Here is a 27,850-nt window from a genome sequence, read left to right as displayed (position 1 = left end):
CAGATAATGTTGATGAGCTGTATTTTTAATCATCTGTCACTTGACAGAACTTCTGTAAAAAAGGAATCAATAATGGAGAAGCCACAGGGAAGCTCAGACAAGACATTGCTTGTGAAAGCACTTGAAAAATGTTCTTAAGAGACATAAAATATTATTACTGTTGTTACAACCAACTCTTTCTAACCAAGTACTGGTACTGGTGTAAGATTTGTGACTGTAAAGACTGGATATCTTGACCCAGATAGAAAATATCCAATGCCAAAGTACCTTCTTTCTAACCCACATGCCTATACATTTTGTTGAGAAACTTACACGTGTATACGCTATTACTGTTCATTCAGTCATCTACTCAGTACTCAAGCATGCATTGAGCACCTACTTTTCAGTTTTGTTTGTTTGTTTTTTGGCTGTGTTGGGTCTTTGTTGCTGCGCGTGGGCTTTCTCTAGTTGCAGTGAGTGGGTGCTACTGTTCGTTGTGGTGCGCAGGTTTCTCATTGCGGTGGCTCCTCTTGTTGCAGAGCAGGACTCTAGGCGCACGGGCTTGAGTAGTTGCAGCATGCGGGCCCTAGAGCACGCAGGCTTCAGTAGTTGCAGTGCACGGGCTCAGTAGTTGTGGCACACGGGCTTAGTTGCTCCGCGGCATGTGGGATCTTCCCGGATCAGGGCTCGAACCCGTGTCCCCTGCATTGGCAGGTGGTTTCTTAACCACTTCACCACCAGGGAAGTCTCTGAGCACCTACTTTTCAACAGCTAGTGGCTTTGGGGACAAAGCACTCAGCTAGATGCAGACCTTGCCCTCATGGAACCGAAAATCATGATGAACACTGAACATGGCATACATGAAATAATAATCGCCTCTGCTTTTCTTCTCATGTAACTACATTTTATAGATAGATGTAGGATATTGAAAGTAGAATATACAACAACAGCTATAAGGCTGTTGTATATGCTGAATGTCTAAAGTATGTATTTTTTATTCCTTTGAACCACTTCTTCATTGTGTTTGATTTTAAGTCTCTCTGGAATACTTTCTGCATAGCTACCATTTGTCCAACTTGAAAGTGGTGGGTGGATTGATCTTGTGGAGGCTGGTACGGGAAATCTATGCGATGTGATCAGTAAGAACTCAGGCTCTGAAGTCAGAGTGTCTGGATTTGAATTCCCCCTGCCCTGTTTAGCAAGTGTGGTTAACATGCCTACGAGTCAATTTTCTCATCTGCAAAATGAGGATAATAGATTGTTGTGAAGATGACATGAGGTGATGCCGACAATAATCCTAGGTAGTGCCGGGCACGTTGTAGACTCTGATTTAATGTGAATTGTGCATGCGGTGGTTATGCCATCCTGCCTGCCTTCTCCATGCTTACTGTAATTATAGAATCTTCTCCAGTGCAGCTGCACAGCCGTCTCTGGGCAGTCTGCATTGTTTGGTGTTTTCTGGAATGTGGTACTAGTACTATAGGGAATATGTTTGTGACAGTAGGTACAAGGGTTTGAGAGCCTTTGATGATACGATATATTCACTTGCAACCAGTTCTTTCAGGATCTAACAGTTTGTCATTGACTATCCTTTGCAGAACTAAACAGGAAAGGGGACAGTATAGTTTTACAATATGATACCCTGGAATAAGGCAGAATTTTGTTGTTTGTTGTTAATAAGCTTTGAGTAAGACAGGAATGTTTTATGTAAATAAGCATGCTAACAAAATGACCACCTAAGAGTATCCTTCAGAACTTTCTGGCCACAATTAACAGTAAGATATATTTTATATCAGATGAAGTTTACACACATACGTATACACTCCAGTATGAAACTGAAATAAACTCTCACAAAACATTACATATTCTTACTACTGTAGTGCAGCATTTTTATTTCTTTCTATTCCATGTCATTCCATTCCATTGCATTCCTTTCCATTCTAGGAAAAGAGACCAGTAGTTTGAAAACTATTGATCTCAGAAATTGGTGGGCAAGACAATTCTTGTTTAGACAAGAATAGGGGTATGAATAAGAATTAAGTGGGTTAGTCATCACCTGTACTGTTGAAATCTTTTCTCAGTTATCATCCTATATCCCATGCAAAAACACGAACAAAACCCAAAACCAACCAAACAAAACAGCCCTTGGTATTTAGTTCTTCTTATACTTTGACAGACATTAACTCAGTTTGATCTTTTAAAATTTTGCAGTCATTTCTCTTCCAGCAAAGTTGCAGACCAGATCGTGGTTACCTGGAGAGTGAGTTCAGTGCAGCCAAGAAACTTTGCTTCTCCCTCTGGCTTTGTCATTACCTCCAGGTTGACCTGTCTTCTCTGAGTCTCAGCTCAGAAGGCGGGGGGTGGGGGGGGCAGTAATAATATTTATTCTATTTAAATTAAGTAATTTAATTAAATCCCTCCCTCCTGCTTCTACCCCCAGGGTGGTTTGACAGCCAGCTGGGACAATGTATTTGAAATAGTTTTGTAAACTAAAGGGACTTTTACAAATATAAAGACCGTTGAGCTGTAAGATTCTGTATTTGTAACTATTACCTCCTTTAAAAAATACGCCTTCTAGATTTCTCAGTTGAATACACTGATTGCACTTCTGCTGGGAGAACTTCTACCTGGAGACAGGCAGAAGATCATGACAATTTGTACCATAGATGTCCATGCCAGAGACGTGGTGGCAAAACTTATTTCTCAGAAGGCAAGTTATTTGTAGAAATTTCATGTGTTTTTTGCTGTTTCCTAAAAGTGGTATTTATTATCAAGAGTACTTCTAAGAAAGTCATTTTTTTAAGGTTGTATATTTTAATTAGTCCTAAGAAGCTGAGTGCATTTACTTTGGGTATTTTTTATTTGGGTTAGCGAATATATTATCCTCATGAGAGTTATCCCAAAGGGTTTGGCCAAGTCAGGAGCCTCTAATTCACATCAGCCAAAAATTAAGTCAGGATGGAGGAACCACAGAAAGTCACGTGTTCATTTCCCTGTCTTCCGGCTTCTCTACACATAATTATCCATTGGCCTGTGATAACCACCATGTGGCTTATCCAGCCAGTAGCAGTAAGATTGTGTACGACCTAAACCATCTCTGTGTGCTTTTGATTCTTTTCCTTTTGAAGAAAGAAATGTTGGCCACCCCTTGTCTTTTCCATTCAAAGCTAAATTACTTTCTTTAAAGAAGTTATTTTCTAATCCTTTCAGTGTAACCTTCTTATCTCTTTAAAAAGTCCACGTGTCTCTTAGATACCGGCAGTGTTTAATGCGGAAGGAGAATCTCTCACCCTTTTTCCAAAATACGCTCCTACTTAAATACACTGTTCGCTTGTCTAGTGAACAAAATTGACATACCATGCCCATAACCTACTTCTTCCAAATCCCTTTTGTTTTTTGAGGGTGGCATTTCCTTTCACAATTTGAATGCATGCTTGTATTGTGAGATGTTTGCTGTTGTTTTTCTAGTTCCTTCTCAATTTATTAAAATCAAAATGAATTTTAATTCTCTTCACAAAGTGCTAGCAAATGCTTCCTTATGTAAGCAAAAAGTTAAAAAAAAAACTTCTTGATCCAGGTTGAGGACCATCAGTGAAGAATGTTGCTTAATTGCTAATCTGAAACTGATCCTTGCAAAACACGATTACCATGTATTCTCATTTTGATGATGAGCCATTGATAACTACTCTTTGAATATGACCTTGCATATTTTATTATGTTTTATCAGTGGTGATTTGCTTGCAGCAGGATAAATTTTGATTTAAAATATGTTCTTTATTTTGTACTTAAAGAGGTAGCGACTGTCTAATTCCTGCTCATTTGGTATGCATAAATATGCAATGTCGAGACTTATGTAGATATCGGACAAATGAGTAGATAATAATTTTGGTAACTTCCAGTGATTCCTAAGAAACCCTTGGGTCAATTGGATTTTGAAAGAGACTGGAATTATTTTTTCAAACTGGGAAAATAATGGATAGAATTGAGTAAAATAAGAAGGAATAGCAACGAAAAAACCACTGTTGTTTGGTTTAATGAAAAATGACGTGGAAATCTCTACTAAAAGCAGAACAGTTTGAGAATGGACTTGGTTGAAAGTATAGTTTATTTATACCTCTGACATGCAGAAATAATGGATTATGTGCTATTTTAATACAGAGTGTATTTTTCCATCTGATTTCAGTAATAATGAATATAAAGTCACAAAAATGATCAAATCACCTGGGGTGATTCATAAAAGGGGAAAAAGCATTGCTTCAACAAATTGATGTTGTTTTACAGTAATAGGCTTCTTAAAATGAAGACGTTTATTACACACATATTTCTGATTAAGTATTCAACCATCTACATGCAATTACAATTTGCAGTAGCATATAAGAGACTTACCTTTTGTGAGATTTTTTAAGAGTAAAGTGCGACTCAACCAAGTTGATTAGATTAATAGATTACATTTGTGGCCTTAAAACTATCAGCATCCCGTGTGTGATCATCATGTGATGTTTTTAGGTCGTCACTCCCCACGCTTTTGCTTGGCGCTCTCAACTTCGTCACCGGTGGGAGGACACCCAGAAACATTGCCTCGTTAATATTTGTGATGCGCAGTTGCAGTACTTCTATGAGTATTTAGGAAACAGCCCTCGACTAGTGATCACTCCTCTAACTGACAGGTAACAATGATAAGTTGGAGTTAGATGGGAAAAACCAAGCCCAAAGTTCCCCAGCATTGGTAAAGATGTCTGAGATTGAAAATAAAGGACTGTGAGAAAATGATGAACAAATTGCGAAACTGTATGAAAGCAGAATGTAAATGGCACTAATTGAGTGACATAGCAAATGTTGGTGTTAGAGACACGTTAAAGAGAACCAGATTAGAAAAGCAGAATTACAGACGCTATGTGGTATCCACATCATGAAATCATGAGCAGTTAATATGGCTCAAGGCAGCATCTTTGATCTCGGAGTCCATTCTCTCTGGTTATTTATGGCTAACACCCTGTTATTAGAAGTGTAAAAACTGCCTCCCTTTATTAGAAGTGTAAAAACGGGAACTGCCCATATTGAATTCATTTTTGAAGGATTACATACAGTGAAAGGAAGAAAAGAACAGAAATGATTCCATCAGATACAGTACTTCTGAAGCACTGTGCTGAGAACTGTCCCAGTGTCAAGCAGGTAGGGTTCCTGCTCTCTCAGAGCACACTTTCTAGGGGAGTGTGGTGTGTGAGTGGCTGGGAATGAAGAGGAACAGTAAACAAATTAACAAAGTTGTGTTAGGTGGTAATATATGGTGTGACAAAAATAAAACAGGATGATAGGTTAGAAAGCATCTTGAAGGGAGAGCCTGCTATAGATTGTACGAGAGGACATTTGAGCCAAGACCCAGATGATTACAAGGAGCCAGCTATGCACACATCCTGGGCCAGAAAGTTACAGGCAAAGACAAGTACAAAGTTTCTAAGATGGAAAGGAGCTTGGCAGGTTCAAGGGGTAGACACAGAGCCCAGTGTGGCTCAAGCCTGTCAAGGGAGCAAGGGATTCTTAAACGTTCGTTGCCACTTGACTCCAAGTTAATAGATACACACGGTCAGAATGTTGTAGAGGTAAGGATATGTCACATTGACGTGAGATTCTTTGTTTGTATTCCAACCTCTGCTGAATTATTTGGTGGGAGAAAGCATATTTAGTCCTTGGTATTCATGAAAGGGAAATCACACCTCAAGATCATGTGCGTGTTCCCAGTTATCCAGTTACCACGATGCCGTATACTTTATCTGGGAACGGAAGGGCAGATGGTTGCAAGTCTGTCTGTCGAGCTGGGTAGTGGTGGCCCTGGGAGGCTGATGGATTTCCCTCACTAGCTTTGTGATCTTTCTTGCACACACTAATCTGCTCGTGATGTTGTCCTTGATAAATCGTATGGCTTCTGCAATTGTTTCTCTAATTCAGTTCCCTTTAACTCGTCTCTAACTAAAAGTCAGTGTTCACTATCTTAATTAGTTAATTTATGTACTGCTTTCAGGGTGAGAGATTAAACTTTGTAGCTTGACAAAATCGCTTGAAGAGTCAAAACTGCAAATGCCAGAGTCTGCTGTATACGTGCCCTTGCACATAGAAAAGGGGGTGGGGAGAGGCACAGCATACAGGAGAAATGGGGAAGAGGCATTTTTTAAAATTACCGGTGTGTGAGGCCAATAGCTTATTAACTTTTTAATTTAAAGACCACTATGTGGTTTATTTGGAAGTTAAAAGGAAGATGAATGTTCCTTTTATAGAGTGAATAGGGCTGTATAAGATGTTCGCACTATGTACATTTCTTTCCCATTTCATTCTTTGGATTGTTTACTAATTGTTTACATTAACACAATGCTGCCTTTCAAACACTTTCACTATGTCTTGTTTGATGCCGACCTTCCCCTTGTGTGGTAGACTAGACAGAGAGCATTTCCTTCTCCCCTATGTGGGAAGGTTCAGAGAACCAAGTCAACCAAGCTTGTAATTGAGAGACTTGGGCTGGAACACAGGTGGATTGGTTTGGGGGTGCTAAGCTGCTGTTCCAGAGAGACCCAGAATATAAGTCCTTTGATAACATGGCAGCTGGGGTCTCAGTTGTGTGACATTCCCGAGGAGGATAGTCCAGCCGTATAGGCTTCTGGGTGGCCGACATGCTGCCCGTGGTTTGCACGTTTGTTTCAGCCAGTGGGAAAGGGGAAAACGTCTCAAAGGAGGCATCCCAGGGTTAGCACACTAGTTTCAGTACATAGCATGTTGGCTGGAGCTTGGTCACTTGACTGCTCCTGGCTGGAAGGCAGGGAGGAAACGTAGTCTGCAGCATATAGGTGGTCCTATGTCAGGCAAAACTTGGAACCACAAGAAAAGATTAATAGGGGATAGTCTGCACCATAAAAAGTGCTATAATTCCTAGTCCAGGGGTCTTTCAATTCCATATTCATTGTAAGATGCTCTGAAACGTGATGGCTGTAAAATACAGAAACACTCTCCATTTCCATAAGTAACTGCTTCTGTCTGCATAGTACTTTGGATTTTTTAAGGCATTTACCTTTGGCCTTCTTAGCAGTCCATTGCCCTCACCACCTGGGCACCGTGTTGGGTTGGCTTTCTTAATAAAGTCCTACAGTAAACCTCATTTCATGGAGGAGAAAACTGAGGCATGTTGATGTCAGAAATGTAATTTAAGATTATCTGATGAGTGGCAGAGTAGACACTAGTCCTGGGTCTTCCGTGTGTGTGTCTTCCCACTAGATCCACTGTCTGTACTAAGACAAAAATAATTCATGAGTCTGCAGAAACCTCATGTTAGGTCCTCACCGTTTATTAGTTTTCCTTCTTTTACAAGTATTAAATTCTGTCTTTGCATAATTTTCCTCAGTCTAAGAACCTCTGAATCTTTCCTGCAAAAATAAGTATTATCATAATCTAAACACACGTAGCGACACGTTCAAAATGAATTCCTGAATACATTTTAACGTAATAAATTGTTATCTTTGTTATATTTGCTTTTTACAGTGAAATAGGTATATATTATTTGCATACTCTGTATGTTTACATATCTCATCTCAATGTATTTATTAAATAACAGTTTAATGCAGTTAGTGTTTCATTCATTCATCATCCAAGATATCTATTTTTCTTTTATAAACAATAGTTTGAGATGTCTGCCGTATTAATAATATGTTTACCTAGAAATATCAGAAATTCAAGGGCATTGCAAATTAAGTGTCATTTGTATTCAAATATGCAGCTCTTAGGAAATGAGACAAATAAAGCAGTACATTCTTCTCTGTTACTTTTAAACAGCCAAACTAAAATTAAATTTGATATTATCCTGACTCTTACCATGAACGAATCAGAGATGTGTCAGTATTTTGTGTTACAACCAGATTCTTAGACCATGACTTCTTAAACTTTAAAAAAAATTGGATTGTCCCTTACATCTTCTAGGAATCTCATAGAAGATCGTAATATTTGTGTTTTCTTTTGCTTAAAGGTGTTACATTACTTTAACTCAGTCACTTCATCTCACCATGAGTGGGGCTCCCGCTGGCCCGGCTGGTACAGGGAAAACAGAAACCACCAAAGATCTTGGCCGTGCCCTGGGCATGGTGGTTTATGTATTCAACTGTTCTGAGCAAATGGACTACAAAGTAAGTTAGTTATAAAATGATACATCCTAACAATATTATTCCTGTCCTGGAATGAGTCAAACTAATAGCTAAAAACCGTTTTCTGTTACATTCTTAATGCCTCGCTCCATCATTAAGTCCATAGGAAATATCTATAAGGGATTGGTGCAGACAGGAGCTTGGGGCTGCTTTGACGAGTTCAATCGAATTTCTGTGGAAGTTCTCTCCGTGGTGGCAGTACAAGTGAAGATGATACACGATGCCATCAGAAACAGGAAGAAGAGGTGAGCGGCATGTAGCTTCTTCCTGTTCTTACATGTAGAAGGAGAACCTTAGAGCAATGCAGGAGACCTCATCTTCACAGTCTCCAGCTGCCTCTTCCTGTCCCAGGAGACGGATAAAATGAGAGAGACTGGTTAATTGTGAAGAATTATTTTGAATAACCTCCTGTGTTTTAGCCGCGTTTTTTAAGTGTTCATTACAACAAAGGTGTATCACATACTTTAATCAGTGGAAGAATAAGCACCCTCTACAACACGAAATCCAGTTATCAGTTCTCAGTCCTGATCTTACTTGACCTTCAGCAGCGTTTGACACAGTCACTCCCTCCCTTCTGCGTGACACGCTTTCTTCACATCGGTTCCAGGACTCTACATCCTCCCGGTTTTCTCCCACCCTCAGGGCTGCTCCTTTGCTGATTTCTTCTCATCTATGAAATGGAGAGAAGTACAGTACCCACCTTATGGATTACAGTGAGAAGTAAATGCAGAACGCTTGGGCAAGTGCCTGACACATAGCACCATGTCAGTGTTAGCTATTATTTTTTATTGTTATTTCCTGACCTATTAATGTTGAATGTCACAGGCCTCAATCTTCAGGTGTCTTCTTTTCTCTATCTCTACTTGTTCCCTTGGTCATTTCATTTAGTCACGTGGCTTTCAATACCATATTGATGGTGCTGGCTACCAGCTGCCCAGACCTCCTTTCTGTGATATCTAGACTTACATATACAATGTCAGCAGTTGTCTTGGGGCATCTGAAGACTCCATTTGATGTCTCATTGGCCTCTCATATTTAATATAGCCAAAGTCGAAATCCTGGCCTTTCCACTAACGCTTGCTTTGTTAGTTGCCCTGTCCCAGTAGAATACACCCCCACATTCTTCCAGTTATTCAGGCCAAAACATTTCCAGATGGAGCTAGAACCTAATCGCTTCCCTACTTGGTGCCGCACTCTGAAAGACAAAACATGGTGCTTAGGGTTTGATGGCTTCATTTGAGAAATCAGTATTATAATACCCAGTTGTGGTTTTCTTTGTAACATTTTTGTATACAGTGAAATCTCATGTATCTGGCCTACCCATTGACTCCCATTTCTTAGGGTATTTTGCTCAGTTAGCTGTCTTATCCATAAGAACATGTCAGTCTCCCATCAGGGGAAGATCATCCAGCCCTTTCAAACTGTGAACCTATTACAGGAGTTTGCAGTTATTGTAGATACATCTGGGTATTTCTGCCTTCTAGAAAAATTCTCAGTCCTTCCACCACATGGCTCTGGGAAACCAGTTTCCTGTGACCAGATGTCTGCTGCCTTAACTACCCCTGATCTAATGTCATGTTACAGAAGTTAGATTCTTCGCCTTTGATCCCCAGACATACTTGATTTAGCTTTTAGTCAAAATCTTCTTATTTGATGTAACCCAGGTGCCTTTGAGGCCATCCTTTCTTACGGAGATTGAGATAACTGATCAATGCAAGGGTTTCTGAAAATTTCCAACCATGCTTCTCAACAGTCTCCATGTCTGCACGTATGTGAGTTGTACCTGTTCATCATCATGCTAGCCCATGTGCAAACTGCTAGGCTCCTTCATGAGTTCATGAGTTTTATTACATTCTCTTTCCACTCAAGAATTTAAAAGATGGGACGGTGCCTCACCCACAAAGCTTTCCAGCATCTTGCTGGCTCTGCCCCCTTGAGGTCCATGCCTCTGGCTTATGGCTGTCCCTGCTCTGTTTAGTGGAAGAGTGCTCAGCTACCCTGCTGCCCTAGCCACCTGCCAGGCCTGTTTGCCTTCCCCAGCCTGATACTCTGAGAATGAAGATTTCTCCATTCTTACCTTGACTAAACACAATCCACCTTCTCTTCATTGTCAAGCATCTAAGAAACTCTTAGTCCTAAAAGCTGTGGCTGTCTCTTTTCCCTCCCTAGTCCGTGTTGGAGGCCCAGCTCCTTAACCACTTTAGCCCTCCCCTTTCTCAACAGGAGAACGCCTTCTGTTTGTCTCATTTCCCTCCATTTGGAAGTTTCCTTCCACATGTCCTTCAGTTTGGCTCCTACTGCCCTTTACCGTTCCATTGCCCTGGCCATCAACAGGCTAATGGCCCTTTCAAAGCTTTCTGAAAATCCTTCACTGCTTCTCCAATACCTTCAAGTCATGACAATAGGCATAGTCATAGCTAACATCTGTTGAGTATTTACCAGGCCCTAGGCACTGTACTCTTAGCCATTTATATACATAATCTCTTTTAATCCTCATGTAATCCAATAAGGTAGGTAATATCATTATCCTCCATGCTTCTTCTTTTTTATTAGATGAGGGAATGGAATATGCATAAAGTGATATAGCTGGTCTCTGAATGCTCCCAGTCTGGCCCCAGAGCTAGCTGTCACAAGCACCACACTAATCTACCTCTCAGTGGTGGTCAGTAGATATTTGTTGACTAAATGGGAGGGAAGGAGAGATGGAGGGTGAGCAAATGGACAATATAACAACAGAACAAGGAGTCCCTTTTTTCTCTTAGCATGGACATTCTGCATCTGTACGGTATCCCATTCAAGAAACTGCAGCCCATGTTGAAGGCAAAAATGGCATCACCTTTCATTAACTGTTAAAGTAGTCAAGTCCTCATTTTTATATTCTAGCATACTGCAGCCATGCTAAAACACAAAGGAATACTTGCCATACTTGTAATTCCTTTGGGGGAAGGGAATGTATTTTTAATAAACACTCTTCAAAATATGTATGCTTATGAATTTTAAAGAAAATTACACAGCATAAACAGCTTCCTAATAATAATTTGCATTTTGCATTGGTTTGCATTTGTCAATGTGCATTCATATTCAGTGAACACATTTAATTCCATCAACATTCTTTTTCTGGTAGATTTGTATTTCTTGGGGAAGCTATCACACTGAAGCCATCAGTTGGAATATTTATTACTATGAACCCAGGATATGCTGGTCGAACCGAATTACCGGAAAATCTCAAAGCTCTTTTCAGGCAAGTGTTATGCTTTGTGGGTTAGCATCTGGAGCACTCATGTCACCTAACGTTGCTGGTTTGCACTGTTAAATGATTTGTTTTTACTTGGGAATTTCTGTGGAAAACCCTTTATTATATCTTTGGGATCCCTTTATAGAGAGAACTTTCACCATGATAAATTAATTCTTTTGAAATATGAAACCAGGACTGAAAATCATTCCTTAAAAGTTACATAGTACATTTGAACATTTAATACTAGCTCTTTTGTCATGATATTTTTATTATAAATATAATCTTCACAAACTACAGAATATTTGGAAAATACGGAAACGAATAAAGTTACCACTTTACCACCCAGAAATAATGATCGTTGTATTTTTATCTAGTCTCTTATAATTCCTGTTTTATGAGGTTAAGATATTAGGTTAGATTTTCATTAATTCTCATTTAATATGTTGACATAAGTAGTTTGTCATATTGTTGAAAATTCTCTGGAAATACCATTTTTTGTAGCTCCAAAATGGTCTCTCCCAGGGCTCCTCCATAATTTTCTTAACCATCCCCTGTTGTCTGACATGGAGGGCTTGTGTTTTTCTTTTCAGTTTTTTATGATCATAAAGTAGCCAGCCGTACACATCCCTCCACATGAAGTGTTATCCTTATTTCAGGTTATTACCCAGAATAGATTCCTACATGTAGAATTACTTGGTGACTGATTAAAATCTTGATCGATGATCTGCTTTCCAAATGTACTCTGACGGTTTATATGCTTATTAGCAGTCTGTCAGAGAACTTGTGCTGTTGTATACAAACCTGTTCTGATTTAAATCAACTTTGTTCAGGTGTAATTTCATGTAATAAAATGCACCCACTTAAGTATCCAGTTGGTGAAAACACTACCACAATCAAGATATGGAATGTTTCTGACACCCCCAGACATTCTCTTGTGCCTCTTTGAAGTTAAGCCCTCACATCACTGATGTCCTTTCTGTGACTCGAGGTTAAATTTGCCTCTTCTAGAGTTCCTGTAAACGAACCCCTACCGTATGTTCCTGTTTGTGTTGTCTGCTTCCCTTGGACATTGTGGTTTGGGGATTCATCTGAGTTATCCAGCATATCGCTAGTTCCTTCCTTTTTGTTGCTGATGAGCATTCTATTGGAGAGACATACTACAATTTATTTATCCATTCACTAGTTGATGGACATTGTTTCCAGTTTGGGGCTGTTATGAATAAAGCTGCTATGAACATTGATGTACAGTCTTTGTGTGAATATATGTTTTCTTTGGGGTAGATATCTATGAATGGAATTGCTAAGTCACATGGCAGGTGTACGTTTGACTTTATTAGAAGCTGCCAATATGGTTTCCAAGATGGCTGTACCCTTTTACACCCTTACCACTAATGTATGAAAATTTCTGCTGCTCTACATTCTTGTCAAAACTTGGTATCGTCAGTCTTTTTAGTTTTAGCAAATCTGATAGATAGGTAGTGGTATGTCATTGTGGGTTTAGCTTGCATTTCCACGATGGTAAATAATGTTGAAAATGTTTACATTTAACTTACTGACCATTCCCATACCCTCTTTTGTGAAGTGTTGTATTCTGCATACAGTTTCTTTTTTTTTTTTTTTTTTTTTTTTTTTTTGTGCAATACGTGGGCCTCTCACTGTTGTGGCCTCTCTCGTTGCGGAGCACAGGCTCCGGACGCACAGGCTCAGTGGTCATGGCTCACGGGCCCAGCCGCTCCACGGCATGTGGGATCTTCGCAGACCGGGGCACAAACCCGTGTCCCCTGCATCGGCAGGTGGACTCTCAACCACTGCACTACCAGGGAAGCCCTCTGCATACAGTTTCTTTGTTAAATACACATATTGCAAATATTTTTCTCTCAATTTGTGGCTTGCCTTTTCGTTTTCTTAATGGTGCCCATCAAAGATAAAAGTTTTAAATTCAATAAAATATTATTTATCAATTTGTTTCATGGTTTTTAAAAATATCCTGTTTAAGAACGCTTGACTCGCCCCAGGTTGCAAAATTTTTCAACTATGTTTCTTTTAGAAGTTTTTTTTTTTAATAGGTTTTATGTGGACCCCCCCTTCTTTTTGTTAATGTGCTAAACTGTACTCATTGATTATTCAAATGCTAAACAATTCTTCGACGTTGTATTCCTGGGATAAACTCCACTTGGTCAGGAGATATTATTTCATATGTATTGTTGGATTCAATATGGTACTATTTTGTTGAGGATTTTAAAATTGATGTCACGAGGGACATTGCTCTGTAGTGTGCTTTCTTGTCATATCTTCATCTGGTTTTGGCATCAGGGTAATGCTGACCCCATGAATGACTTGACATACGTTCCCTTCTCTGTTTTCTTCAGAGTTTGTGTAGGATTGGTATTATTTACCCCCTAAATATTTGATAGAATTAATCATGAAGCCATTCACCCATTTGGGCTTAGATTTTTCTTTGTGGGAATCGTTTTAGTGATCAATTAAATTAATAGATACAGAGATTTTCCAGATTTTTTTCTTCAGTTAGTTGTGATGATTTGCATCATTTAAGGAATTTCTCTATGTTATCTAAATTGTTGAATTTATTGGCATTAATTTGTTCATAATATTCTCTTACTATCTCTGGTGATGTCCTGAGATCCATGTCTGGTAAGGGTAATTTGTGTCTTCTCTCCCTTTGTTTCCTTGATGAGCCAGAGGCTTATCAGTTTTACTTTTTAAGAGTTCTTTCGTGTTTAAAATATGTGTCTTTGTTCACGGTCTACCTTCAAAATAATATGCTACTTCACATATAATGTAAGAACCTCTGTAGTTTTTAGTGTGATGTCTTTAAATTCTTTTAAGCTTAAAATTTGCTTGTCTATCCATCTAGATGTTTAAGCATATTTCATTTGTATTCTCTTTTAATTTTTATATTATGACTTTTCAAATGTACTTCATCTGTTAAGGGCTTATTTTGGTAAGTAGCATGAAATGAGTATTTAAACAGAATTCTTTTCCGTTATAGTCAATTATTCTAGCAACTTTTAGTGAACATCTTCCTTTCCTCATAAAATAGCTTTCTCTCTAGCATAGCAATTTTATAATGTTCATTTTCCTTGAAAAAAACATTCTAGAGAATAACTATCCTAGAAATAAATGTAATGATTATAGAATATTTTCATTTGAAAATTGTACATCTCTGCAGTACTTTTACATTTGTATACGGTTCATCTTGCATCAATACATGTTTTCATTTGGGTCTTAAAATTGGGAATTATTTTGTGAAGTTTTCATAAATTTGGTTTAAGTAAGTGCAGACTCATTTGTGTATGGGGGTCAGGACTGGTGTCAGCAAAGTTTGAAGGACAACTGGTGATGAAAGTAATGTTCATGAGCGGAAGCAGCATGCCTGAGCCTTGAGAGTATCATGACCCCCACCATGTGGCCTCAGCTGTGTGCTTGTACTGCTCAGAACCTTAGTCTGCACCTCAGTACAGTACAGATAAGAAGAGTAGCCACATCAAAGAGTTGAGAGAACTGAGTGAGAGTGCCTGAAAAGCTTTTAGCATCCCTTATGGTATGAAGACTACTCATTGAATATCAGTTGTCAGTGTTAGTGGAAGTACCAGTGAAGTAAATATGCTAGCCTCTTCCCTCCCCTATTGACATAAAAAACTGTGGGAAAAAACGTGAGGCTACTTTAGGTAGAAGCAGTGAATAACATAGATCCAGAGACTCAGGAATGTTTAGGATGAAAAGTTAGATAGGCTTACAGTAGACTGTAATAGTATTTACAAAAAATAGATGGGTATATATTACTGGAAAAGTCTAAAATGACAGGCTTATTTACTCTGGCTCCTTCTTTGCACTGGACTTCAGTTGAGTGGAAGTTTTTCAAATGTTGCTTTTTTTTTTTTTTGTGGTACGCAGGCCTCTCACTGTTTGTGGCCTCTCACTGTTTGTGGCCTCTCGCCTTGCGGAGCACAGGCTCCGGACGCGCAGGCCCAGCAGCCATGGCTCATGGGCCCAGCCGCTCCGCGGCATGTGGGATCTTCCCGGACCAGGGCATGAACCCGTGTCCCTTGCATCGGCAGGCGGACTCTCAACTGCGCCACCAGGGAAGCCCTCAAATGTTGCTTTTAATGGTAATTGTCCTGCGAGAACTTTTTGGAAGTCTCCCTCCAAAAGGAAGGGAATTTGAAAGTTATGTTTTGATAAATTTTCAGCTTAAAAGTCTAACCAAGCTGGCCACAGGCAGTGTTGGAGATGGCTGGTATGAGCTTGAAAGTGCTGATGGTTAACTTTTTGTTGCTGTTGTTGTTTAATTTTTTTAATTTATTTATGGCTGTGTTGAGTCTTCATTGCTGCATGTGGGCTTTCTCTGGTTGCGACGAGTGGGAGCTACTCTTCACTGCGGTATGTGGGCTTCTCATTGCAGTGGCTTCTCTCGTTGTGGAGCATGGACTCTAGGCGTGCAGGCTTCTGTAGTTGTGGCACTCAGGCTCTGTAGCTCTGGCAATGGGCTTAGTTGCTCCACAGCATGTGGGATCTTCCCGGACCAGGGCTCGAACCCGTGTCCCCTGCATTGGCAGGCGGATTCTTAACCACTGCGCCACCAGGGAAGCCCAGGAGCTGATGGTTAACTTTTCATGAATTTTGTGAGGTGGCTGTAAAGCACAGGTACTAATAAAAAAACAAATTATATAAACTTTTGATTAATATCTATTAAAGACAAAGGTGATAAGCATTCAAACTCATGATTTCCTAATTAGTTTATCAATACTTGGGCTCTTAGGGTACTTGTGTCTGTTGTGTCTGTATGGTGGTGTACAACCTCACATCTCGTGCCAGCTGCAAGTTTAGTGATACCGTGTTGGTAGATTGAAATCAGCCACGGTGGAGGTATTGATTCCATGGAAGTCAGCAAACATTATTTTTTGGAGAGCCAGTTGTTAACTGTTCACCAGCACAGCACTGGCCACAAATAAAGGCTGGCCTCTAAGCACAAAACATCACTCATCTTTGTGCAGTGACAACTTAAAATGGAAGTTTACCGATTGTACCCACAGATTTCCCTTCAGCTCTTACACCCGTGCTTATGCCATTTGCATATTTTCCACCTTTTTCTATGTGTCTAGTAACTCCTGGGCATTTTTTAGTTGAAGTGAAGGGTCTTGTTAGCTATGATTGACAGAGGTAATTGTGACCTGCTTGGGAATGGTTAGAATGTTGGTACACATTAATCACTGGGTTTCAGCCACTTGTACTTATTACCTTATTGCATTTTAAAACAAAATTTCATATTTACTTTGTAGACCCTGTGCCATGGTGGCCCCTGACATCGAGCTAATCTGTGAAATCCTGTTAGTTGCTGAAGGTTTTGTGGATGCACGCTCACTAGCCCGCAAGTTTATTACATTGTACACGCTCTGTAAGGAGCTCCTGTCCAAGCAGGTGAGGGGTATTATGTTACTTTTTCTGGGTTTTTACACCCCATTAGAACAGCTTCTGAAGTACGGACACTGGGTAATTTATCACTCAAATTATAGTTAGACATTTAGGAATAGTTTTATATTTTCCCCAAAATTTTGAAAATCTGAATTTTACAATTCTTCATTTTTTTTTGAAATTAAAATAAGACTACTAAGAACCTGTATAAAAAAATAAATAAAATTCAAAAACAAAGAACAAAAAAAATCATATACTCCTTGTGCTAAAAAGGATATGGCTTTAGTCCCTAAGTGCCTCAATTTCCTCATCTTCAACTTGGAGCCAGTAATGGAGAGCACATATAAAGCTTGTTAAAAAAAAAAAACTTGAGACATATTAAGTTGAAGGCTTTCTTTGTACTTAGTACAGCTTTTATCAGTGGGCTATGTGATTTTCTTTAAATGTTATCAGTGCTGTAATTAGATATGAATTTTATGATGCCTCCCTTTCCTGGTGGGAATATTATTTTCCAGGGAAAGATGGCGGGAGTGTTCATAAGAGTCAGGGAAAGCTGATTTTCTGAAAAACCCTTGAGAAATGCTAAATGAAAGATTTTCTCGTTTTGTTGGTAATTCTTTATTTGAAGGTAGACTTGGCTTTTTTGTTTGTGTTTATTTTTGCTCTACAATTCCTTTGTTTCTGAAATGGGCCAAATTAATAAATGCATTACTCTCCAGTTACTACCTTCTTGCTGTTTCGTTGAAGCTGCCGGTGGGCCACAAAAATGCCATCTATATCAGCATCACTGTTTTTAAATTTAGCTTTTTGGTCACCTTTGACTTCATTCTTTTGGTGACCTCTTGTTAATTCCTGGTGACATTATTTTGCAGTTGTTCCGGGATGAAGGATGAAAGTATTAAAATATCACAGCTAGAACCACTCAGTTACCTGTACTGCCAGATGTACTCATTTTAAATTACCCTTTGTTGGGGTGAAATTTGGAATCTGACAGGCAAATTCATATTGTCATTTTAACAACTGTGAATTTATATTCTGGGGTAAAACATATCGAATTTGATAATGTGGAAAAATGCTTGTGACAATGTTATATGCAAAAAACAGCACAGCAAACTGTTGATGTGATCTACAATTTACATGTGTTTTATTCAGTACATTTTATATTACACTGTGTGTTTTATATACATATGAAGTGACTGGAAAATACATTGTGATTTTTAACATTTGTTTCTGGGTACTAAGATGGTGAGTATTTAAAATTTTTTTCCTATTCTTGTTTGTGATATCATTTTATTTTTTTTCAATGAGCCCCTTTTAATTTTATAATGGGAAAACGTCAGAAGAAAAAAGTGTTACCGGACCCAGGATACGTGGAGTTGCAACCATACCCCATTCCCAGTACTAATACTTAAACACATTTAGTAAGCATTTACTGTATTCAAGTAATATAGTTATTGCTGACAACAATGAACGGGGTAAACAGAACAATTGAAGCAGACACTTAGATTTCTGACTTCAAAGAACCTATGTAGGAGATTTAGTTTACATGCAATAAAAATTAGAAGGAAATGGAGGATGAAAAAATTATCATAGTTTGAAGGGGGAAAGGAACCAACATTTACTGAACAGGCACCATGTGTTTGCTTTTTATCTTGACAAAACTACTATGAATTTGGTCTTATTTGTTCCATTTTACAGGTGAGGAAACTGAGTAAATAACCTATCCAAAGTTCCCAACTAATAAGTGGTAGGAGCAAGATTTAAATCCAGTCCTTTCTAACCCTTTCTAGGACATCTGTAATCACTTACAGGAGGGAGAGGGTGCGAGGGGTAGAGTAGTTGAGGAAAGGGCTCTCCAACTCAACAGAAGTGTCAGAGATGAGATGAGGGGAAAGAAATTTGTCCCGGACAGAAAAGCTGAGTTAGGAACACAGTCCAGTGATAGTTTTCTAAGCTGTAGGAATGGATTTGAGAAGAATCAGTGGACATTTTTGACCAGAGGAATAACCTGATGAAAATGGTGAAGATTATGTTAGCAGTTGTTTGCGCTGTTTAAATGTTTAGGAGTGTCACCAAGTCGTCTTTTTGTTTTTTTTTAATTGAAGTATAGTTGATTAACAATGCTGTGTTAGTTGCTGGTGTACAGAAAAGTGATTGTTGTATACACACACATACATATATAATATTTTTCTTTTTTTTTTTTTTTTGCGGTACGCGGGCCTCTCACTGTTGTGGCCTCTCCCGTTGCGGAGCACAGGCTCCTGATGCGCAGGCTCAGCGGCCATGGCTCACAGGCCCAGCCACTCCGTGGCATGTGGGATCTTCCCGGACCAGGGCACGAACCTGTGTCCCCTGCATCGGCAGGCGGACTCTCAACCACTGTACCACCAGGGAAGCCCCATATATAATCTTTTTCATATTCTTTTCCCTTATTGGTTATTACAAGATATTGAATATAGTTCCCTGTGCTATACAGTAGGACCTTGTTGTTTATCTGTTTAATATATGGTAGTTTGTATTTGCTAATCCCAAACTCCAAATTTATCCCTCTCCACCTCCTTTTCCCCTTTGGTAACCATAAGTTTGTTTTCTATGTCTGTAAGTCTGTTTTGTAAATAAGTTTATTTGTGTCATATTTTAGATTGCACATATAAGTGATATCCTGTGATATTTGTCTTTCTCTTTCTGACTTCACTTAGAGTGATAATCTCTAGGTCCATTCATGGTGCTACAAATGGCATTATGCCATTCCTTTTTATAGCTGACTAATATTCCATTGTATATATGTACCACATCTTCTTTATCCATTTGTCTGTCGATGGGCATTTAGGTTGCTTCCGTGACCTGGCTATTGTAAATAGTGCTGCAGTGAACATTGGGGTGTATGTGTCTTTTTGTACATCCTCTCCTTTAATAGTGTTACTGCGATGACTTAGCCCCTCCCCAATCTCCCTGGCCTCCTCTTTCCCCTCTCTTTCCCTCCTCTCAAGCCCTAGTCTTCTTTGTATATCAATGGCTTTCAAATGATTTTACCATGACCCACAGTAAAAAATACCTTTCTGTTGAGAGTCAGTATACACATACATGCATATCATGCATATACACATACATGCATACACACACGCACCCAAGCACCACTGAAACAAAAATCTTCACCAAACACTTCTTACCCTTATTTGCAGTGCACCCTGGTATTTTTCATTCCATTCTGTTCTATTTTAGTACCAACAAAAATGATGGTTAAGACCCACTAAATTGATTTTATTATCTATTAATGTACTGAAAAGCATATACATTTACATGTGTTGCTTCACTACTTACAAAGCATTAACTCATTTTACTTCAACAACCTTGTGAAGTAGGTGGATACTTTAATCTACCTTTTTAGAGATGATGGTAGTAAGGCTTGGAGAGGTTATGTGACTTTCCCACACGCACAGGTGGGAGATATTGAGAGAAGGGTTGTTACTATGTGGATTGTGGACAGAAGACAAAGGAGAGAAGATGGGTTACATACCGTCAGTCAGCTAATAGAGTGTATCTTTCCTGAGCCTCCTGCCCTGTGCTGTGTGCTGTGTGCTGTGCTAGGACCTAGAAGGCAAAAAATCAGCATGGGGTCTATGCTCCAGGAGCTCGGAGCCTGTGAAGGAATCTCGTGTAGGGGTAATGTGGAAGTCTCGAAGAGGTATTGGTTTAATCACGGAACTTTTTTTTTTTTATTGGGGTATAGTTGATTTATAATGTTGTGTTAGTTTCAAGTGTACAGCAAAGTGAACCTGTCATACATATACACATATCCTCTCTTTTTTGGATTCTTTCCCATATAGGCCATTACAGAGTACTGGGTAGAGTTCCTTGTGCTATACAGTAGGTCCTTATTAGTTATCTATTTTATATACAGTAGTGTGTATATATCAATCCCAATCTCCCAATTTATCCCTCCCCCGCTTACCCCCTGGTAACCATAAGTTTGTTTTCTACATCTGTGACTCTGTTTATGTTTTGTAGATAAGTTCATTTGTACCCTTTTTAGATTCCACACATAAGCAATATCATATGATATCATTACCAGGCGGTAAGGGGTGTGGGGGAGGGACCAACTGGGAGATTGGGATTGACATATACACACTACTATATATAAAATAGATGACTAATAAGGACCTACTGTATAGCACAGGCAACTCTACTGAATACTCTGTAATGATCTGTATGGGAAAAGAATCTAAAAAAGAGTGGATATATGTATATGTATAACTGATTCACTTTGCTGTACACCTGAAGCTAACACAACATTGTAAATCAACTATACTCCAATAAAAATTAAAAATAAAATTTAAAAAAAGAGTAATGAGGGAAGTTAGAGATGCAGGGCTGGGAATGGGTGGAATAACAGGGCTGCCGGTAGAAAACGAGGAGTGTGCTTGTGGTTGGAAGTGAAAACACTGGAGTAATTGAACCCCTGAGTTAGCAGGCTTACTGAGAGAACAGAGGGAGGAAGGCGGATGGAGCCTTGGGCAAATACTGCAACTAAACGCTATGGAAAGAAGAGATTTGCTGACAGAGGTGGAGAATCAGGCAAAAGAAGCAGGGCGCTGAAGGGACACGGTTTTTACAGTTTCAAGGACGGGAAGAGAATATTGTTTTACATCATTAAGACACATCTTTATCTGAACTCTTTTTTTTAGCTTTTGGCTTTTACTTCTGGAATGAGAATCTGATTCCCTCATAAAATCTTTGAAAAAATGTATCTGTGTTTTGATTTTAGGATCATTATGATTGGGGACTTCGTGCTATTAAATCTGTCTTGGTTGTAGCTGGCTCCCTGAAACGAGGAGATAAAAATAGACCTGAAGATCAGGTACTGCAATGCTAATAGGATTTTGTTAAGTGAAGAGCTTAATGGCTTTGTACAAATAAAAGTATATATATCTGGATGGTGGGTCATACATAGCATGACTTTTTAAAAAGCATCACATCTATTTTTAATACAGGATATTTTGAGGACTGGCATTTCTTATGTTATAAAAGACCACAAGTATTCTTGAGTAAAAGGATATGAATATATGAAAGAAAATGTGATTTTGTAAGTGCTTCTGAAATATCAGCCACGAAAAATATTTTGGCGATCATAAATAATTCAGTAATCAATGTTTGATTTTCTCTGAGGAACATTTAGAAAATCTGATTGAGTTGGGATATTAATCCTGAAAAAGTCCATGAAGACATAATCTAATGGAAGAAAGTATGTCCATTTCATGGGTTGTGAGATGAGTTTAAAGAAAGCAACAGGGGGGATGCTCACCTAACACCAATGATATATTTAGTTGGTTATTTAGAGCTACTAGGGGAATGTTCCACTATCCTTCGTGGGGAAAAACAATAACACCCACATCATGCAGTTTTCTCTATTAAACAAGTAGTGAGAGTAATGCATATACAGCCTGTGTGAAGATGCAGTATGGCTTGAGATTTTGAAAAAGGTCTATTCCTGTGAGTTTCTTTACATGTTAAGGGATATTTATCATGTGATTTTCTACGTCTCTTTTTCCACCTTTCTCCCTCTTCCTCTGAGTCACAATTCATGATTGGGTCAAGATTTCATACATTTACCTCTTTCTGTAAAAGTCATTCTGATGTTCAAGTTACTGCTTTTAAAATCTAAAGGCCTCTTTGGTTTTCAGCCAAAATAGAAGAAAACCCGAAACTAAAAATGGGTTGAGTTTATCATTCTGAGATTCTTAGAGTATTTTGGACAAAACGGTCTCATGGCCTTGGTTAATTTACATCCTGGAGTTTGAAGATTACAGAGAGAAGTACCTCAGACCCTTTCTTAAGATCAAAACATTATCCAGGGAGGCACGGGGCCTCTTTGTTGGATTTAGTCTGAGGTTATCCATGGTATCAGCAGAGCTTTCTGCTGTTCTGATATATGACCTTGTAAGCAGTTACCCTCCCTGTAGATAGAATGCCATTCTAATAGAGAACAGTGTCTATCTCACGATTACATCTTTAGCTGTTTAGGTGTTTGTTAGACCTTGTATTGGCTTTTTTAATGAAACGTTTTCTCTTTTCCTTTCTAGGTACTCATGAGAGCATTAAGGGACTTCAATATGCCTAAAATAGTGACTGATGACATCCCTGTGTTTTTGGGCCTGGTTGGTGACCTGTTTCCAACCCTGGATGTGCCCCGGAGGAGAGTGCCCCACTTTGAGCAGATGGTCAGGCAGTCCACCGTGGAGCTCCGCCTGCAGCCCGAGGAGAGCTTCATCCTCAAAGTAAAAGGATCATTTCCTTGTCATGGCAGCCCTTGGGAGGTGCATTGACAATAACTGTGGTTAAGTGATACTCAGCCAGAACATTAACTTACATGTTACACTGACCTTAAGATGCCCTTAATATATACATCAAAGCCTTCTAATATAGTCCCATTCTGTGAGAAGGTGAAAACACAGAGAGGGTAAGTCATGGTTTTCAATGTAAGCAGACTTTTCATTCGTTTATAAAACTCCTTGGTTCTTCTCGGTGATGTGCACCCAAAATTAATTTTGCTTTCTTTTCTCTCCATCTTAGAGAAAGTTGGAAATAAAGTCATTAGCACATGCTTGTAATGGGGGAGAAACGTATGATATCACCTGAGTTATCAAAGGCTTGTGCATATACTCACTCGTCTGGGGTGTAGTGAATACATGGATGTTAAAATACATACAGATTATCTGTTATAGATATTTCAAAGGATGTAAGTCATTAGTCAGTTGTAGATGACGTTGGCCGTATGCTGTTTCTGGTCCCACTTCATGAAGAGTCATTGATTTTTGTAACTAACCCCTGCCATGTACCAAGTACCTCTGTACTTCACTTCTGCCTGTGTCACTGACTCACCAAGTAATGGTTTTTCTTCATCCTCATCCCCGTACTCTACGTTGAGAGATCTGGGAGCAACTGTACTTTGCACTTATCATCTTTTCTAACTTTCCAGGAAGGTAATGCTGTCAGTGGGGGCTGACTCAAGTTGTAAGGAAAGAACTGGGTGAAAATGGGCAGATTTTTTTTTTTAATCACAAACTCATTAAAGGAAACTAGTGTGTGGTTGTTTGGTCTGCAGGTTGTCCAGCTTGAGGAGCTGTTGGCCTTGCGACACTCGGTCTTTGTCGTTGGAAACGCAGGCACAGGAAAGAGCAAGGTATAGTAAACGCCTGTTCGCTTGCAGCCGTGAAAGGAACAAAATTGCACAGTGTGGGAGAGCTACATCCACTTCCATTTGAGAGTTCCCTTCAGTGAAGTTGCTCATAATTTTGGGTTAGGATCTGAGACTCTAACATTGCTATTTGATCAGTTGAAACCCTTCCTTTATACTGGGAGCAGGGAGAGAGGAGCTAGTAGAACATTGCATTCAAATAAGTAAACTGAGGGAAGATTGGGCTTTCCACGCGAGATAGCATCCTATTCGCGAACTTAGATGCGTGCCATCCTGCTCTATTCATCTTTCGATAATGTACCTGAATTCTTTTATCCAAAGTAAACATATTGAGAGACTCTAGAGTAAGATACCTGGCTTATAGGATTGGTGTGGCCCTACCCACATTGACCAAAACTATTTTCTTGTATTTCCCAAGTTATCCTAGTGTCTCCTCCCCATATCATTAAGAAAAACCCAAATAGTTTTCTTCAATACTCCCCCAGAAATATAGCCCTCTATAGGGCGAAAACAAAACTTGAAAAGAAAGGGAGGAAGTAAAAACCACATGCTTATTATGTACTCTGCTAGGTGCATTATGTGTGATTTACTCTGCACAACGATGATAGGCCATGGGTGTTATTATCCCCATTTTTAGTTCACTGCTTAATTTTGTTTGGTCTTACTGACAGTCCTGGCAACATACTTATTTTCTTGCTTGGCAGACAGTATAATGCAGAACCGCATGCAGTTTAACTGAGGGTGTTTGGGTATAAACATATTTAGTAACCAGCAACTAAAAATAAGCAGAGTGGGCATATGAGACTTTAGAGCATGGGTGTCTATAGAACTTGCCAGTATTTAGGTCAGAATCCAAAGTGGAATACGTGTAAAAGGAAGCCCTGTATAGGGCTTTTTCTACTGAAAAATGTGATCCTTGAAATAGTAAAGTAGATTACTGATAGACCTGTAATTATTTTGTTAAAAGTAAGTTTCAGATGTGAGCCATGGTGCAAGGAAGGATAAAATTAAATTCTATAATTTTCAGTAGATTAATGGTTTCTAAAAATAGAAGCTTAATATTTCTAAGACATTCAATTTCTTTCATCTAGTCTTCATTGATTCCGTCCTATTCAACCTTTGCTTAAGCTTATAGAACTAGAGCACCAAAGCTTGGGCCATGTTATTTAGCAACTGATTATTCTAAAGTATTTGGCAACTGTTTATCAGTCCTTTAAACCCCTGTGAGAGGAGATCAGGATGATAATATCTAAAATAAAAGCCATGGCTTTTCAGAGAAAGCAGAAAGGATAGTTGGGCAGATATTTGCGTTAAGGTGTCAATTAATTAACTACACATGTATTAAGCACCTATCCTGAGAATTCTTTTTATTTAATTTTTTACTTTTTAAATTTTTTTTTATTATTATTTTATTTTTTTTATTTTTTTGCGGTATGCAGGCCTCTCACTGTTGTGGCCTCTCCCTCAGCGGAGCACAGGCTCTGGACGCACAGGCCCAGTGGCCATGGCCCACGGGCCCAGCCGCTCCGCGGCACGTGGGGTCCTCCCAGACCGGGGCACGAACCCGCGTCCCCTGCATCGGCAGGCGGACCCCCAACCACTGCGCCACCAGGGAAGCCCTATTTTTTATTTTTGTTTCCTTATTGGCCATGCTGCGTGGCATGCGGGATGTTAGTTCCCCAACCAGGGATGGAACCCGTGCCCCTGCAGTGGAAGCACAGAGTCTTAACCACTGGACCCTCCAGAGAGGACCTATCCTGTGAATTCTTGTCACCAAGCCTTCTTTTCCTCAATTACCTAGAACAGGGCTTCCTAACCTCAGCACTATTGACATCCGTACAGGTTAACTCTTTGTCCTGGGGGCTGGTCTTTCATTGCAGGATGTTGAGCAGCATCCCTGGCCTCTGCCCACGAGATGCCCAGTAGCACGTCCTCTTCCCCCAAGTCAAGATGATCTCCTCCTGAGAACCGTTGTTCTAGGTCGCTAGGTCTCAAAGCATGTCTAGACCAGCATCCTAGGCATCACCTGGGACCGTCTTAAAACTCAAATCAGTCGTGCGCAAGACCTGCTAAATTAGAAACTCTGAGATCGGGTCCATTAGTCTGTTTTAATACCCTCTAAGCACTTTGGATGCAGGCTAAATTTTAAGAACAATCTAAGTAATACAGGCAGAGTGGATTTTAATAACATGTACAGGAGCACATTTACATATAGTCCTTTACTTTGCACACATGGTTAAAAATCTCTGTTGATAGTGACTTTCTCTTGACAGAATCAGGTGAACTGATCCTCAGGGGTTGTGGGATTCAATTTTTCAAGATGTGAATGAAAATGTGCACATGTAAATTTTTTCACATTCTCAATATACACAGAATATCTAGGAACATATAATACCTAAGGAAGACTCTTCAGAAATCTTTTGCTTCCCATTTGGCTTACATTAGTATTAATTTTCTTAGCGTTTTTCCTTCTTTCTTTTTCAGATTTTGCGAACACTGAACCGAACATATGTTAACATGAAACAGAAACCCATTTGGAATGACTTAAACCCCAAAGCTGTGACAACAGATGAACTCTTTGGTTTCATACATCATGCTACCCGAGAATGGAAAGATGGCAAGTAGTATTTCTCCTTTTGAAGTGCTAAAATTTTCTTTTTTTTTTTTAATCCAGAAAATCATTTCTCAGTTCAAGCCAATTTTAGTCATGGTTGTAGATTTACTGTTTATGGGTTGGCGTTATTGGAAATACAGCAGCTCACAACAGCATTTATAACCTATAAATTAAAACTAGATTTGATTAAGTGGTCGATTAGCATTCAGCAGGTTTGTGCTCAGAGCTGTGTATTTTATCCCCCATCAATTATGTCAGGGCTCCCTGTAAACCAGCAGAGAAGTCAACACAGATGCCTCAGGGAACATTTATAAAGTACCTGATACAAGATACTGAGTTTCAGGCATGTGCTATTCTAGGTGCCAGGGCAAAAGTCAGTGGGACATGTTTCTTGCCCTGAAAGCTTTTGTGGACAAGCAGATTCCTTTGTTAAAATCACTTGTAACATTCTCATTTCTGTAAATGCACCAATCTAGACATCATCCTTGAGTCCTTTCCCACATTCACACCATACATTTAACCTCCCAGCAAATCCTATAGGCCTTACTTACCTTTAACATACGTATTGTATTCCAGTACTTCACACCTTCTCTGCAGCTCCCACATGAGTCCAAGCCACCAGCACCTCTTGCCTGCATTTGCGGTGTCGCACCTCACGGGTCTCCGTTAATTCATTTTCCCTGCAGCAGACAGAGGGCGGTCTTCAGAATATTAGTTCTCTGCTTGCGGTTTCCAGTGTGTTTCATCACTGTTAGAATCCAACCTTTATCCAAGACCTACAAGGTTCTATGTGATTGAGTCCCTCTTCCCCATCTCTGATCTCATTTCCTGTTCTCTGCCTTTCATTTACACATACACTCGGGCCTCCTTGCTCTTCTCTGAACCCGCCAAGCATCTTCCTGTCACTGGCCTTTGCACTTGGTATTCCCACCATCTGCAACACTGGAGATACCTGCATGGCTTGCTCCCTTACGTTACTAAATGTCTGGTCAGACATCGCATCAGAGAAGACTTCCCTGATGACCCTGTCAAAGGAGCAGAGCTCGTCATTCTCCATCCTAGTATCATGTATACTCTGCTTCCTTAATTTGTGGGACAGTCAAAATTTGCTCTCTTAGGCTTTCTTTTTTTATTTTAAGGACTGTGGCAGGAAGGGAATAATATCTGTTTATGCTGAAAATATGTAGAAGTCTTTCAAATTAGTGTCCATTAGA

General features: G+C 39.4%; 1 protein-coding gene across 1 annotated transcript in view; it reads left to right on the top strand.

Annotated features, from left to right (window-relative positions):
• Window positions 1-27,850, top strand: part of DNAH11 (dynein axonemal heavy chain 11) — a 317,894-nt gene that overhangs the window by 121,944 nt on the left and 168,100 nt on the right. The window contains exons 31-40 of the mRNA XM_079931174.1: window positions 2,558-2,689; window positions 4,486-4,646; window positions 7,985-8,141; window positions 8,259-8,404; window positions 11,284-11,400; window positions 16,695-16,833; window positions 21,593-21,685; window positions 22,908-23,102; window positions 23,930-24,007; window positions 26,507-26,639. Coding sequence (XP_079787300.1) covers window positions 2,558-2,689; window positions 4,486-4,646; window positions 7,985-8,141; window positions 8,259-8,404; window positions 11,284-11,400; window positions 16,695-16,833; window positions 21,593-21,685; window positions 22,908-23,102; window positions 23,930-24,007; window positions 26,507-26,639 — 1,351 coding nt within the window. The remainder of the gene's footprint in view (window positions 1-2,557; window positions 2,690-4,485; window positions 4,647-7,984; window positions 8,142-8,258; window positions 8,405-11,283; window positions 11,401-16,694; window positions 16,834-21,592; window positions 21,686-22,907; window positions 23,103-23,929; window positions 24,008-26,506; window positions 26,640-27,850) is intronic.

The sequence above is a fragment of the Stenella coeruleoalba genome (assembly GCF_951394435.1).
Source record: "Stenella coeruleoalba genome assembly, chromosome: 9".
Lineage (NCBI taxonomy): Eukaryota > Metazoa > Chordata > Mammalia > Artiodactyla > Delphinidae > Stenella > Stenella coeruleoalba.
The sequence above is the reverse complement of the archived record's forward strand: the minus strand, read 5'-3'. Positions and strand labels throughout refer to the sequence as shown.